Source organism: Pseudorasbora parva, chromosome 3, assembly GCF_024679245.1.
Source record: "Pseudorasbora parva isolate DD20220531a chromosome 3, ASM2467924v1, whole genome shotgun sequence".
Lineage (NCBI taxonomy): Eukaryota > Metazoa > Chordata > Actinopteri > Cypriniformes > Gobionidae > Pseudorasbora > Pseudorasbora parva.
Window position 1 is genome coordinate 48009351 of NC_090174.1, and position 15922 is coordinate 48025272.

The window sequence follows — 15922 nt, forward strand, 5'->3', positions numbered from 1 at the left end:
AACATAATCCCATTACATACATATACTCACTTATTATAATAGTAGACCCATGCCTACAGCAAATGTACCTGTGTTTTTATAGCTACATAATCCAGGCACAATAGCTGCACTATGACAGATGACACTGCCGCAGAAAATGGGATATACAAGAAAGTACAAGATAGGGAGTGTTTTTGCATGTAGTCATGTTTCCATTTTACACCCAGTTAAAACACCATACATGGTTTTGCTTCAAAATTTCATTTAAAGATTCGCAACACAAGCACAACCTTCACTCCTGCCAGCCAAAGCCTGTATAACTAGAATTCGTTTGACACTACTGGGTTCATTATGGCACCCTGGCCCCCTGATATATACAAAGATATGAGAATGTTGTCAAGGACGTTCACTGTTCTTGCCATATTCTGTTTGTCTCCAGAATGAAGGCTAAACCCAGAGGGAAGGTTTACAATATCAAGATCCACCTTAAGTATTAGGTTGCACCAATCCAAACGGTCCTGATGTCATCACAGCAGAGATTTATATGTTGCCAATACAGATCAATGCGCTCGAACTGGAAAGGCATTTGAATACATTGAGATGATTTATCTGCAGGCCCACACAGAATGTGTGCACTCACTGAACTTTCCAGATATGGAAAGCACATCATTCATAAAATTTGACATCTCCCTTACCCTAATGTGACTATAAAATATTTTGGCTATTTTGATTATGCTTTCAAAACTCAAATATTCTTAACATTGCTTGAATTTATTTCAGTAAAATGTGATTACTCCGCTATATCATCCAGCCCTGTCAGGGTCTATACATAAATGTAGGAGTTTTTTTTTTTTTAGCTATAAATCAGCATATTAAAATATCTCAGAGAGGATCATATGCACTGATCTATATAATGACTCTAGGGACGCACCACTTTTTTTTAGACCAAGTACTTACATTTGAGTACTTGCCGATACAGAGTACCGATACAAGTATTTAATAATACCATACATATACACATATACAATACATACATACCATACCTAACATTATTTATTTATTTATATATATAATGTTAGGTAATGTTAACTAACGTTATACACGATCATGTTGTTTACTGATGTTTACTTAAGCGATGATAGCCAACAACATAGACATTTGAAGCAGTTTTACTCACCGCCTGCTTTCAAAGCATGACCGTGAACCTTTATCGCTGGGACCGTTCAGTCAAAAACACACTTCTTTGGTAACTGTTGATTTCCTGAAGTCCTGTGACAGCAGTGACCGTGAAGATCCACTTATGCACACGACTGAAGCATAATATTGTGACGCTTCCAGTCATTTGTGCGTTGAAATCGATTCAAATGCAGCGCTGCCTTCACGGAATGCTATGCGGGCGCGTTAAAGTCGCTTGACGTCACCCATAGGAATAAAGTGGAGCGCGGCGCGACAGAAGTGTTGCACGGATAAGTGGATCTGCACCTTGAGAGCAGTGTTTTTTTGTTTTCTAGCTCTGGTCGCTCGCAACGCGAACCCTTCGGGGAGAAGAGCCCGTACGGCCCATACAAGGACATTCCGCCCTGTTGATGTCAAGTGGACCCATACTCGAAAAAAACTCTCCGAAACTTGTGAGAAACCGGAAGGAGTATTTTTGACACACTCCATCCATCAAACGTGACAACGTCCAACTTAGTTTTTGAAACTTTGTCTATGTTTAGGATGGGAATCCAAGTCTTTAACAGTGTAAAAAGCTCAGTATGCATGAAACAGCATTTCACCCCCCCTTTAATATAGTAATGCAAGGCGAGCATTCGCATGCAATGAATCTATTTTTAGCGGCATTCAGGATGGCAATTGACTATTCATAGTGTTCTTTCAAATGGATTGCACATGCTTACTAAACAGACTTTCACTTTCAACACTGAGAGGTATCTGCATGACGAGAGGTTCAGCTTGGTTTATAGCCTGCTCGCCGCGTCCGCACCTCTACAGTACCCACTAAGTGAGAAGGTGCGCGCGGCAAAAATGAAGTCATCGCAGTCGTGCGCGTTAAAAGCATGAGACCCTTTTACACTTGGAGGTGTGCAGTGTACGTCGAATGTAACTCTACGCGCGGCTCTTGGTGCGTTAAAGGCTTGGTTCACCCAAAAATGAAAATTCTGTCATCATTTACTCTCCCTCAAGTTGTTCCAAACCTGCATGATTTTCCTTCTTCTGCTGAACACAAAGATATTTGGAAGAATGTTTTTATATAAGCAGATTTTAAGCCCCATTGACTACCATAGTATTTTTTTTCCCTACTATGGTAGTCAATGGGGCCCAAAATCTGCTTATATACAAACCAAATATCTTCCTTTGTGTTCAGCAGAAGAAAGAAATTCATGCAGGTTTGGAACAACTTGAGGGAGAGTAAATGATGACAGAATTTTCATTTTTGGGTGACCTAACCCTTTAAAGTGTTATCGGGTGTGGTTGTATCGGAGTAGTTTTACGAGTAGGCTACTTGAGCACAGTATCGGACCGACACCGGAGTACAGGTATCGGCACATCCCTAAATGACTCTAATAATGGTTCTCTATATAGATCAGTGATCATATGACAACAATGACTGGGAGTTATGATGCTGGGAATGTAGCTGTCATTACAGCAATAAATGACATTTTGAAATATATTAATAAAAAATGGTTATTTTACATTTAAATAATATTTGACAATGTTTTCTGTTTCTGATCTCAATAAATGCAGCCTCTGTGACCAAAAGAGATCTTAAAAAAACTTTTGATTGGTAACATATCCATGTTATTAAAAGCTCTTTCATGCTCTGATAATGAATTGGACATTCTCACTCCTATAAGTCTTTACAAAAATGACGAACTTATTCTCCTGGCTAAAGTTTAGCTTTTCACAAAACTTGTCCAAGCTTAAGTTTAAGTCACAGTCAACTTGTCTAAGGTTTATTAGCTTGTACTGAACCATCTTATGTTGACTTGACAGATAACGCTGCTTCGTTCCTGGTCAGACAGGGTGTGGTTCATCGCATGGTACAACTGGTGACAGCAAGTTTCTGTTCCCTTAGGCAAGAGTTGATTTAGTCTTCTTGAGGAATGGAATGCTTTGGGAAGCCATGCCTGTAATATAAACTCCACACCTTCTGACAACTCATTTAAATCATAGTTTTTCAATATTTGCATCAGCCAATCAGTGGTTCAGATATGCAAACAGAAGACAATGCATCAGCCATGCAAATTAGGCAGTACAAATGAACAGGGACAGAAGCTTTGAAAAAGGACACAGAAGGAAGCACAATTAAAATATAATAAAAGTGGACTTGTAGTGAGAATATAGAATTTGGGCCACTTGTGTGATACTTTCATGGTGTCGTGTATCTTTTTGGAGACTTTCAGTGAGAATCTCAGAGTTTCAGTGCACATTTCAAAAATGTGTGTTTAGTGGCAGAACGAGTCAACTGGTTTGGTTAACATGAAAGCAAGTAAATGAATGCATTCTAACAGCCTGATGAGTCACGGGCCAGTCTGAACGAATGATACTGCCATTAGCCATTGGGAATTCAGAAGGGGGACGACACCTAAATCCTCTTCCTGCTCCGGGGCAATTGTTGTAGAATTTCAGGTAAGGTAATGCTGCCTTTCGCAAGCTTAAGCTATGAGAATCTCTGCCACTGATATCAGCTACACTCTAAAAATGCTGGGTTAAAAACAACCCAAGTTGGGTTGAAAATGGACAAACCCAGAAATTGGGTTGTTTAAGCCCAATTTCAAACCACCCAATTTCTGGGTTTGTCCATTTCCAGTGACTATAACTCAGTGACTAGATAGGATAAATGGCTATCCACCTGCGAGTCAAAGTAACCACGCCCTTAATTATGCAGAACTTTAAGGCTTTATATAAAGTAAACGAATGAGTTATAATTTTTTTTATTTAAAAATCACCCCCTCACAGTTGTCATGAAGGGCAAAATTAGACCAAAACGTTTGAGCAAAAGGTGTGCGTGGCAAAAAAAGACGTCATCGTGGTGTGGGCGATCATGCTCGTTGAGTGCCGAGACCCCATTTCACTTGCATGCCATTTTTTGGGTAACTTTGCGTGCGGTTCTGCTTCTGAAGACACACGACTTGAGTCGATTCTGGCCAAGCAGGTACATCTGAACAAAGTGTGCCCCGCTTGCTCTGAAAAGTGAAACCAAACCCCCCAGGTGGTTGGTCCCAGTATAGTTCATAAATCCCACCCTCTCCATGTAACAATGGTGAGCAAGCCAAACTAAACAATCAAATTACATTTCAAACTATTTTTTTCCAAAGATGGTTTCTGTCATTATAGGTAGCTATAACGGTTTATTTCACACCGACACCAATGAGATGTTCTGCAGAAAACTGTACTAACAGATACTGCAGGAGAGCAGGTAGTTTTGATATAGCAGCTTTACTTCAAGCTCTCTCTACTGCGCAGACTCAAGAGGTCGCTACAGCGCAGACTGCAGGTCCCAAATCAGCACAATGTCAGCGCCATATTAGGACATCGGCAACTTCGCTTTTCCTCAACAGAAAAAATGGAAGGGGCGTCACCCTTTTTTTTACAGAGATAAAAATATTCATGAAATTAAATAAAAATCTTTAATGAAATTAGAAAATCTTTAAGGGACCTCTGTTTAATTTAGTTTATGCATTTAATTACGATATAAACATTTTTATTGTGATATTTGTTTGGCCATATCGCCCAGCCCTATAAATGAACAAATAAAAGCCCGTCTTTTTGACACAGTCACCTTTGAACGTGGTTGCACGGCTTGTACAAGGTGACTTTTGACTATGCAGCTTAATGCAATGCAGATAGACATTGAAGAGAAATGAATAAAAAAATGTAAAAAAAGAAACGGTAGAGGTGTCAAAACCTCTGCAGCAACTCTGATGTAATCATAATGTCACATAGGGCAAATCATCCTCATCATCGAAGTTAAAAATAGTACTCAAATGAGTAACGACAGTTTAAGCAATGAAAATGCTGTATAACGACAGCTGCAGGTGTTGAAAAAGGGTTGCATTTAACCCTGCATACCTGCAGATGATGAGATATCCATCGCAAAAGCTCAACTCTCTGACGCACGAAGCCTAAAGGACGTGCACCGAACACAAGAACGTTATCTGGTAAATGTGAACTGTAACTTGAAACTGTCTGGCATTTAGAGGAAACAAGAGTTCCTTAAAACTCTTAACAGATTTCCTCTGCCTATATATGTCCAGTTGTTCCTTTCTATCTCTCTCACACACACGTACGCACACGCACGCTCCCGAAGCTGCATCCTCTCCAGCCTTGCGGCGACTTCCTGCATCTCCTGACTAATTTTACCCAGCATCCTGACCCATTTCCCAAGGAGCACAAGGAAACAGGCACAGAGTAGCCGATGCAATGACATCCATGCGCATAAACAGCCTGATGCACTCTGACGGCTAGCCCAAACATTGCCATGTCAAGATTTCAGCGTGGCCTCAAGCTATATCATGCACCAGCAATGACTAAACAAGGACAAAGACTTGAAAAAAGCAAATAAAAAAGGGCTACAACTAAAACAATGTACTTCTATCCATGCACGAGTTGTTTTACCCTTCTCGTTCTATAATTATTTTTTTTTTGCTGAAACGGAACTGTAAACGCAGTCAAAACAAACCAGTATATAAATACTGCAAACAGAGAGAATCAATCCAAATATATCTGGTATTTCTTAGTTTTCTAAACAAACTTTTTATTTCTTTAAATATGTCTCAGTATTTAAGGTTTCATTACTTTTGTGTTCTTTCCTGCTGCCAGGCAAGTTAGTGAGTCAAACTGAAACAAGCCAGACAATATTACAGTGTGGTCGACACATGGGTAACCACAGAAAACCCTGCAAGCTACATAATATTCACTAAAACGCTAGCCGGGTGTAGCAGCCCAAACACTTGTTCTCCACCTCTGACACAACTGAAGGTTAATTCAAGAAGTAAGAAGTACACTACACTTATTACAGGGACAGACAGTAAGTCATGCTGAATGGAGCGACGTTAACCAAACAACCAAAGGCTATTATATTTCAAGCTGAAAATACAGAAACGTTTTGGCATTGCAACATTTTTACAATCATAAAAATGTGCTTCTAAAGAAAAGGGAAGGCTACAAAATTTTGTGGGAAAAAAAACACTTTAACTTGAAAACACACTGCATTAAAAAGGCACACTCAGCAAATTTGTTCATATGTATCTTGTCTTATTTAGATTTTAAAAAATGCCTCACTTTTATTCTCAATCTCAACTCTGTTTTACGTTAAACACATTAATATCATCATTACCGGTATTAGTAGAGACTTTGTCAACTGACAAGACCAATCGTGATTTAAATATGGCAGCACCCATAAAGGGGAGGCCTACTGCATGTAGGGTAGCTTTTTCTAGAAAACTAACGAGTCTACATACCAAGTGTATCATAATATCAATTATATTTCTTAAAAGTTCTCTTCATTTCTTTGTGTAAAACTTTAAGAAGTAAATTACTGAGTGCACCTTTAAGAAACCCTCCACAAAGACAATACATTGCATTAAAGGGTTAGTTCACCCAGAAATGAAAATTCTGTCATCATTTACTCACCCTCCTGCCGTTCGGAACCCGTAAGACTTTCGGTCATCTTCAGAAAAAAAACGAAGATCTTTTTGATGAAATCTGAGAGCTTTCTGTCCCTCCGTTGACAGCCTACGCAACTACCACTTTGACGCTTTACAAAGTTCATAAAGAGATCATAAAACTAATCCATATGAATTGAGCGGTTAAGACCAAACTTTCTAAAGAGGCTAAATTGCTTTTTTTGATGAACATTTTATTTTGGGGTGAACTATCCCTTTAAGTTTCAAAGATAGTTTACAATGCATCCACCCTCTTGTATATGACAAAAATTATCCAAACCTACAGGAAGAACAACCAACTGATTTTAACAAGTCTTGGCCACTGATATAAATTACTCTATATATTTCGCTACGTTATACCTTTGCATACTCTCACTGATTTATTCAAAGAGTTTGATGATTCTGCATATCTGCTGAAGATCACTTGTCCCGGCCTATAGGCTTGACACTTATCTGATACGGATATAAACTTAGGCTACATCTTCTGCTCTGAGGAGTGACTACAGGACAAATCAGAACAGACTGACAGTTCCAACAACTTACTTTAGTAAAACCAAGATAGGAGTTGCCAAAAAAAAAAAAAAGATAGATCACATTGGCTTGTGTGGCAAATTAAAGTGGTTAAACTTTAGCTTTATTTGTTTAGTGAACACACTCTCTGTTCCTCTGATGTGATCAGCAAACAAATATTCGAACATTTCACACTAGTAATTGCAAATTCTAACTTTCTATAGTAACAAATTTAAAATAGAAAAAAAAATCTACGAGTCCAACATTCTATATTATTATTAATTCACATATTCTAACATTTAAAAAGAGCCAAATGCCGCAACTTTAGCTTCCCACACGGTTTAACGTAAACACAGAGCCAAAAGGGTTACTTAATCCAGCCATACAAATCAAAGCATTCCATATTCCAACCTGAAAGCGTGTCAGTTCAGATATGAAACATGAATTTGTTAAAGCAATCCCCCGGTTTGAGCACTGCAGATCAGCCCATCTGGCCTGATCCACGCTGCCATGATCCCTTCGCATGGACATTCTTAAACTTACGCACACCAATACAATCTTTGCCTCGTGTTATAAAAATTACGTGACAAATTGAGTTTGCGCCTATTCTTACCTTCTCAGCTGTCGTAGAAAAAAATATATCCAAGCCCGACTTTAATTTTGTTCTCTAGACAGCTTTCTACAGCAGCACTCCCTGATCGCGCGAATGTTCCCTATGCCTTGCCTCACTCAACTTGTCCGAGACTCGCCGGAAGCCACGCCTGGTTTTTCTTACTCCGCCCCACAAAAAACGTGATTAGATAAACGGCCAATGAGTGACATCAAAGATCACCAATCACACAACATATTAATCTTAGCCCTGCCCATTCACAGCGTAAACAGGTATGAACTTCAGTGGACGACGTGACTGCGATAAGGCTACTAGAAGAACCAGTTTAGCGTTGATCACGTCATACATCTAGTGCCATTAGGTTAGTCAGTGAACATTAAGTTACGTTGATTAGCAAGTTGATAGTATGGTGGTGAAACACAATGAGCTCTAAACACAATGAATGTTGGATAGTCACTTGGCTTTTTTTCCTAATCGTGATGCAACCTGTATGTTGAGGTTGATTTTCCTATATTGAAATTGCCACAAGATGGCACCATTATGCTGGAATACACATTATTGCTGCAGACAGACAGACAGACAGACAGATAGACAGATAGATAGATAGATAGATAGATAGATAGATAGATAGATAGATAGATAGACAGACAGACAGACAGACAGACAGACAGACAGACAGACAGACAGACAGATAGATAGATAGATAGATAGATAGATAGATAGATAGATAGATAGATAGATAGATAGATAGATAGATAGATAGATAGACAGAAAGACAAAGTATGTAAATAATATGGTACTGCCAGCATATCATATGGTATGTCTGGTTAAATATGAGAAACAATGCAATGCAGGAGGTTTCTTCACCATCTCTCTATCCACCAAGCAAGGGTTCTCTGCATTAAATAAACAACTTTTCAGACATGTTCCTACCTTTTCTCAGTGAAGGTTTTCGCTCTAATGCCTTGTCAGGTGATTTCTTTGGTGTATCAAATGCTGCTTTCATCTGTGATACTTTCACAGACTGTGTTGGATCTAAGGTCAGATCAGATCGGGCATCAGTTGGCTTGGTCCACTCCTTCATCTTCTTCTGCAACTCAATGGTTTCCTTTATCATATCTGAAACATGTCTTTTCTGTGCACCCTGATTTGGTTCCATGATGGTGTTCAGGTCGCTTTTTATTGCGTGCTTCTGGTCAAGCTGGCTTAAATGTTTCTCCTCTAACATGTGAAAATTTGCTTGTGTCGACAGCTTGTTCTGCTCTTTATCTTGTTTCTCGTTAGCTTGCATACTTATTAGGTTGCACATGGAGGAGGAATGTTGCACATCTTGTGGAGCAGATGTAGTTGCTGTGCTGTCTGCTAACGCAGTTCCTGCAATGCAACCATCCTGGACCTGATCGCAAACGTATGCCTGGCTTGCAATGGAATGGGTTGATGCATTTGTTAAAATATTTAAAAAACATTGCTCTTGGAGTGGAGAAGAACCAGACAGAGTGACTCCTGTTTTCTTGTCCATGCCTAGCCTGTCATCTATGGGACTTGAAGCTGTCTCAGGACCAGCAATGAGCTCAGAGATGGAACTATTTGCAGATGTTTCCTTACGCACGTCTGTTTTTGAGCTGATGGTATTCTGATTAGACTTGCTGACCTTGTCTCTCTCTGATGATGTCATGTTGCCCGGTGCTAATTGCTGCTCTTTAGTAGCATCTTCTACATTAATCACTGCACTTAAAGAAGAGTTACTTTCTGGATCCATCCTATGTGTAGTATCCTTCACCGTCTCTGGAAGGGTTTGTATCAGTGCATGTGGACTCATTTCAGCAAGAAACCACTCTAGACTTATCTCTGTGTGTACTTTGGCCTTTGCTGAAAGAGGGGAATCCTCGTTTTCATCTTTTTGCATAACTTGAACATCAGATTTAGAAGGGGGGTATGAATCACACAATGTAATACATTTCTCATCTTCATAGCTTTGTAGCAAGGGTTTGTTTTCACCCAGCATACTTGCACTGGCAATATTAGATGTCACAAAACAACCCTCTTCCGTTTCTGTTCCACGCAGAGAACAATCTTTTATCTCGGTTTTCTTTGCATGGGAACGATAGAGACCCTTTGAAGCAGATTCCAGATTTTCTCTTTCTTTAGTCTCTCTTATGCCATCTTTATTTTTATGACCTCCAGCGGGTGATCTCTTCAGTGAAGGTTCCTTTGTCCTAAGACTCTCCAAGTCTGACACATTAAATTGCCTTTCTTTTTGAAGCTCATCCTGTGTGAATTCGCCTGCAGATATTTTTCGATGGCTCTCAGCGTGACCCCGAGGTGACTTGGATGCCACTTCTAAGGCGCTGAGGTCCTTTGGGCTCTGCGCTCGCTCTAGGCTGACAGTTCTGTTTTTTAAATCCGCACCTGCCAGCGATGAACTAGTAAATCTTGTCTTTATGACATCATCTGTTGGCCGACACCGTGTAACATTTTCTCCAGCTCCGAAGACATTTTTCATTGACCGCCCCTGGGTTTCAACGTTCTTCTGAGAAGAATGTTCAGCGTTTGGGTTTTCTGTTACAACCTTATCTAGATTCTCTGGCGGCTTCTCCCGTATTCCTTCTTTGACTTGCTGAATTGCCTCAGTAATGTCCTTTGATGTCTCCATTTGTGAGTTGATCACGGGGTTTGATGTGCCGGGCTTGTTTAACAGCCTCTTGTTTTGTGGTTCAATCATGCTGGTATCCAACTCTAAGTTTTCGGTAATGATCAAAGCTTTGTCTTGAACCATAAAGTGAACATTGATGTTGGCGTCCCCACCACATGGTTTTGAAATGCCCTTCCTTTCTATAATCTCCGAAGTAGGCCATGTATTTGTTAGGCCAATATCACAGGCAGCATCAAAATCTAGTTTTCCTTCCTCTTCCTGGCACTTAAGCTTGTCGTCATCTCCACAAACAGATTCCATTTTGTCCTTTACATATGAAGCACACTTCTTACTGCTGTTTTCTCCTCTGTGAGCACTTCCAACTTTGTCTTTACCAGGAAAGTTACATCCGAGGTTTTCCTGATGTTCTAGATAGTCTTCTAGCATATTCTCCAAGTCTTTTCTCTCGTGGTCAGGTTCACCAGCCTTCCATGTGCCTTGCAGGCCGCTGTCAGACTGTGTGATTCCATTCAGCTGCTGTGGAGCCAGAGATTCAGCCCTGCCTTCCTCACTATTCTTTTTTCCTCCCACTTTCTCGCCATCCCCTCCCTCCACAACCCCTGCATCCGTGGGAGCACACACCTTATCATGAGAATCCAAACTGTGCTCTGGTGTAGGTGATGGTGACTCCCTGCCTGGGCCTCCATCCAACCTTCCACCGGCTGCTTTCTCCTCATCTGTCCCGACATCAGTCTCAATGGTTGGATTTCCTTCCTCTGTTGCCCCCCCAGGGTCTGGGCTTGGTCCCTTTTCCTCTGGTCCTGCAGAGCTGTTGTCCTGCACTGGCTCCCCCTCCTTGCCCTGGTTTTGTCCCATTCTGTGGAAAAAAAGGAGAGAGAGATGTTATTAGCAGTGTATTGTGGTGGACCACAAGATGTTGATGATGGCATGACTCTGGCATGCAGGTTATGCCAGTGTTTATCTAAAATTCTCCCACACTTTCACTCCCCTATACATAGTTTTATGCTCACTAACTGTCTCTTTCACCTTTCTGTCTCTACTTGTCATTTCAGATGAGCTCGTTCCCGTAAATCCCAAAGTCAAACTTGACTTGTTCTGTTTTTTAAACACATTTTTGCTTGTCATCTTTTTATGACAATGAATTGAAAGGCTCTTTGTCTCTGGTATAAATGAAAGCTCATTGGTTTAAAGTGGTAGATGAAGTACACACATATTGTACTTAAATGAAAATACTGATGTCCTGCTGAAATATTGCCAGTGGAAATAACAGCAGAATAAATGTGCAAACTTTTTACTTTTGAATACTTAGGCAATGCTTTACTTTTTGAATACTTAGGTTTTCCAACTACTTCCTATACTATGGAAGCCCATCTCTGATATGTAAAGAAAAATTATTAAATCACTGAATCATAATTGCCAACATATGTAAAGTAAGTGCATGTAAACCCTACTCCACTGACCTCAAGAGGCACACTGGTGACTCCAACTAGAGACTGCATTCTTTAGCGTCCTTGTTAGCCTGCGCATTCCCCATGACAGAGACCCCGGTTTGAGTCCTGCTCCGAGCAGGTAGAGTAACTGTTACATTTGGTGCCGTGACCTGAATGGGACTATGGTTTTAGGGGGCTGTGTGTAACATAGGACAGTAAGAGCTGTGCGTGTAAACCTCATTCCCCTGATCTCAAAAGGCCCTTTAGCAGCTGCAGTCTTTAGCATCTTTGTTAGTGTGCCCGCCCTCTTCGCCAGAGACCCCAGTTTGAGTCCTGCTCCAAGCAGGTAGAGCAGGACCGGTTACATTTGGTGCCGTGACCTGGATGGGACTGAGGTTTTCGGGGGCTGTGTGTAACATAGGCCAGTAAGAGCTGTGTGTGTAAACCTCACTCCCCTGATCTCAAAAGGCATGCCAGCAGCTGCAGTCTTTAGCGTCTTTGTTAACGTACTCACCCTCCATGCCAGAGACCCTATTAGAGTCCTGCTCTGCTTTTTTTTGCCTTGTCCTGGAGAGTACTGAGGTTTAAGGGGTCTAATGGAGTCTAATGTAAGCCAGTAAGAGCTGTGCATGTAAACCCCACTCCCCTGATCTCAAAAGGTGCGTTAGCTGCCTCCACGCTAGAGACCCCGGTTTGAGTCCTGGCCAGAGTGGATCGAGTAGGACAGGTTACATTTGGTGCCATGACCCGAATGGGACTGAGGTTTAGTGGGCTGAGTGTAGCGCAGTCCAGTAAGAGCTGTGCATGTAAACCTCACTCCCCTGATCTCAAAAGGTGCGTTAGCCGCCTCCACGCTAGAGAACCCGGTTCGAGTCCTGCCCAGAGTGGATCGAGTAGGACAGGTTACATTTGGTGCCATGACCCGATTGAGACTGAGGTTTAGTGGGCTGAGTGTAACGCAGGCCAGTAAGAGCTGTGCTTGTAAACCTCACTCTCCTGGCTTCAAAAGACACATTAGCAGCAGTGTCCTTGTTAACGCCCACCTAACTTGCCAGAGACCTCGATTCGATTCACGCTCGGATTGGGTAGAGTAGGACCGGTTACATTAGGTGCTGTGAACAAATGAGGTTTGGGCAGCTGAGTGTAACATGTTCTTGCCACCAAGAGCTGTGCTGGTGACTGATACTAGAGGTTAAGGTCTTTAATGCCCTTGTTAGTGGGTGACTCCCATGCCAGAGATGCCGGTTCGAGTCCTGCTTCGAAGCCCACTCTGAGCGGGTTGGGTCAGTCGACAATTTAATTCACAACGGTGGACAGTGGATTCGCATTGAAATCGCATTGAAAAGAAGTGGCTCGCCTTAAAAGAATGATTTATTTACAATATCATGTATCTCTCTACACAGTTTTTTCTTTTCAGTTGTTTTTTTCTTTTAACTTTTTAAATTCAAAATAAAAGTGTCCAAACATATATATAAAAAAAATTAAATACTTGAATAAATAGAGTAAAATCATTATTATTCACCATTGTGAAAAACTAACCAAATGCATTTAAACCTTGTATCTTAACCCTGACTTTGGTGGGAACAGTGTTTCTTTCCTCAGTGTCTTGTGACTACAGCATATCTAAGCAGCCAATGACTGTTCATGCTTGTCCCATTACATGAACTGTACTGTCAGCAAGACCCCTAGGAATTAGAGTCACAAGATTTTGTGAGAGCTCTTCAGTAAAACACAGTAAAATCTATCTATCTATCTATCTATCTATCTATCTATCTATCTATCTATCTATCTATCTATCTATCTATCTATCTATCTATCTATCTATCTATCTATCTATCTATCTATCTATCTATCTATCTGTCTGTCTGTCTGTCTGTCTGTCTGTCTGTCTGTCTGTCTGTCTGTCTGTCTGTCGGTCCGTCCGTCCGTCCGTCCGTCCGTCCGTCCGTCCGTCCGTCCGTCCGATAATGCTTTGTCCAGTATAAACATTTAAAGCAGTACATTTTAGTGTTAAAACGGATCTGAATATTTCCAGAAAAAGAGTGGCATTTGGCTTCTCGCTGCTGACAGCGATGTTGTGGAAGATGAGTGCATCAGGCAATTCAATCCCGAGACGCACATTGGTTCATAATCCTGCACTCTGTCACACATCATTTAAAGGGCTTACAGGCTCATGAAAGCCACTGATGAAATCTTACTTTGGGTCACACTTCCTATTTCCTGTATGCACATCTCCAAAAAAAATCTCTGATTCCTCTTCTCATCTGGCAGTGTCTCCTCGCTCCCTGGCCCAAAAGCAGCATGAACATAAAAGAAAAGAACTGTAATTTTTCCCCCAGCAAGGATACTTTAAATTGATCAAAAATGACAATAAAGACATGAACGTAACAAATTACTTTTTATTTTATCAAATGATTTTCTTTTTAACTTTCTGTTCCTCAATGAATCATGAAAAATGTATTGTTTACACAAAATTTATGCAACACAACTTTTTACATTTTTAAAATAATATTTTCAAGTACTGCTATTTTACTGTATTTCTTTTTATCAATGAAATGCAGTCTTGGTGAGCATGAGAGACTTCTTTAAAAAACATTTAAAAAAATCTTACTAACCCTAAACTTTTGAACAGTAGTGTGTGTTTTAGGGCTGAAGTTCAGTAAAGGTTTTATTTTAAAAATTGGTCTTGCATTTCATATGTGAGAGTAAATTCTAATAAATAATGTGACTAACTTAAAGGCACAATATGTAGTTTTTCACCGCTAGAGGTCGCCTATTCAAAACAAAAGTGTAGCTTGATGAAGCAGGGGCTGAGCGTGGAATCTTGGGTGTTGTCGTCTTTACTTCAAAGCCGGGGTAAACAATCTGGACGGGACTCTGGCAGAAATCATGTTCATGGATAAGATTATTAACATTACTGTAGTATGAAGCAGAGCAGGGCCGAGCGCTGTGGGAGCTGAACAAGGCCGCAGGAGCGGTTGCTAATGAGAGACGAGTGCGGCACATGGATTGACAGCAGCGGAGCTTTTATTATGCCACAGTCACTACTTCCGCTTCTTCCAGTCAAGTATATGTGGTAATGCAATACTCTAGCATCAATTTTAGGGTGTTGAAAATTGTTATAATGTTACTGTGTGCGTTCACTCCAAAGCTGCTATGAGACACTTTGGAAGCTAGTTTGATATTATAATATCATATTAAATTCTGTTTTTTAAATGGCATGCAATTCATAAAAAATATATATTGTATGGAGAAATTGTTGTATTACTCTACAATAATTAGTTTTCTGTCTATAATTGTATCCAAACAGTAGTTCACTTTCTAATAAAACATAATATAATATTAAAGCATCTTTGGTGTTTCTATGGTTTCTACAAAGTAAAATCGAGGGTCAGGCAGGTATAACAAACATGGTCCGTGTCCTGCTTAAAATTGCTTATTTCTCTCGATTTAAACATTCTTTGAAACATATGGGATAATGTAAATGCACAAGTCAACAGAACATATAACACTCTTCTATGGTTTTTGGATATTTTAATCCAAAAATATCACATATTGTGCCTTTAAGTATCCATTTAATATTTATGAGGACACACACGGCACACAAATGAAACTATTCTTTCAGAATGATCTACTTAGATTTTAAGTGCAGCTAAAGGAGTGTCTTTCGTGTTCATCTGCTTCACTCTGTAGTTCTTGACAGCCCTCACAAACACATTACCAGGAATTCACATGCAGAACTGAAGGCGTCCTTGTCATATGACATAGTTCAGCAAAGTTGAAACGTGGCTACACAGTGATGTTTTCAATTTTGTCCTGGGACAGACTAGAATAGACAATTGATTTGCTCACAAAGCCATTGCATTGCATTTTATCGTTACTCAATATTAAAAGCTCTTTTTTAACTTCCCCTCATTTTTTTTTATCTTTCTAAGATCTTTTGTTTTTCAATCAGATAGTTATGGTAGAGTTCATCATTTATCAAACTTTTCCCAGTCCATTTTCCTCATTTACTTCTCTGTAAAGCGCTCACGGACACCGAAAGGATTCCCTACAAGGCCACCTCATCTTA

The 15922-nt window shown here is 40.3% G+C and overlaps 2 protein-coding genes across 4 annotated transcripts in view; both read right to left on the reverse strand.

Annotated features, from left to right (window-relative positions):
- Positions 1-7906, reverse strand: part of coro1ca (coronin, actin binding protein, 1Ca) — a 66605-nt gene extending 58699 nt beyond the window's left edge. The window contains exons 1-2 of one of the 3 annotated variants that reach the window (XM_067439273.1): positions 7771-7881; positions 6616-6652 (exon numbers count right to left, since the gene is read on the reverse strand). In XM_067439273.1, the coding sequence (XP_067295374.1) occupies positions 6616-6652 (37 nt within the window). In that variant the 5' untranslated portion in view covers positions 7771-7881. Of the gene's footprint in view, positions 1-5052; positions 5199-6615; positions 6653-7770 lie in introns of those variants that run through there. The other 2 variants (XM_067439276.1, XM_067439274.1) reach the window with 2 other exon arrangements.
- Positions 7907-8668: 762 nt separating this feature from the next.
- si:ch211-108c6.2 (uncharacterized protein LOC559375 homolog) lies at positions 8669-11275 on the reverse strand. Its single transcript, XM_067439833.1, has one exon. The coding sequence runs from the start codon at positions 11273-11275 to the stop codon at positions 8669-8671; it is 2607 nt and encodes an 868-aa protein (XP_067295934.1).
- Between the last annotated feature and the right edge of the window lie 4647 nt (positions 11276-15922).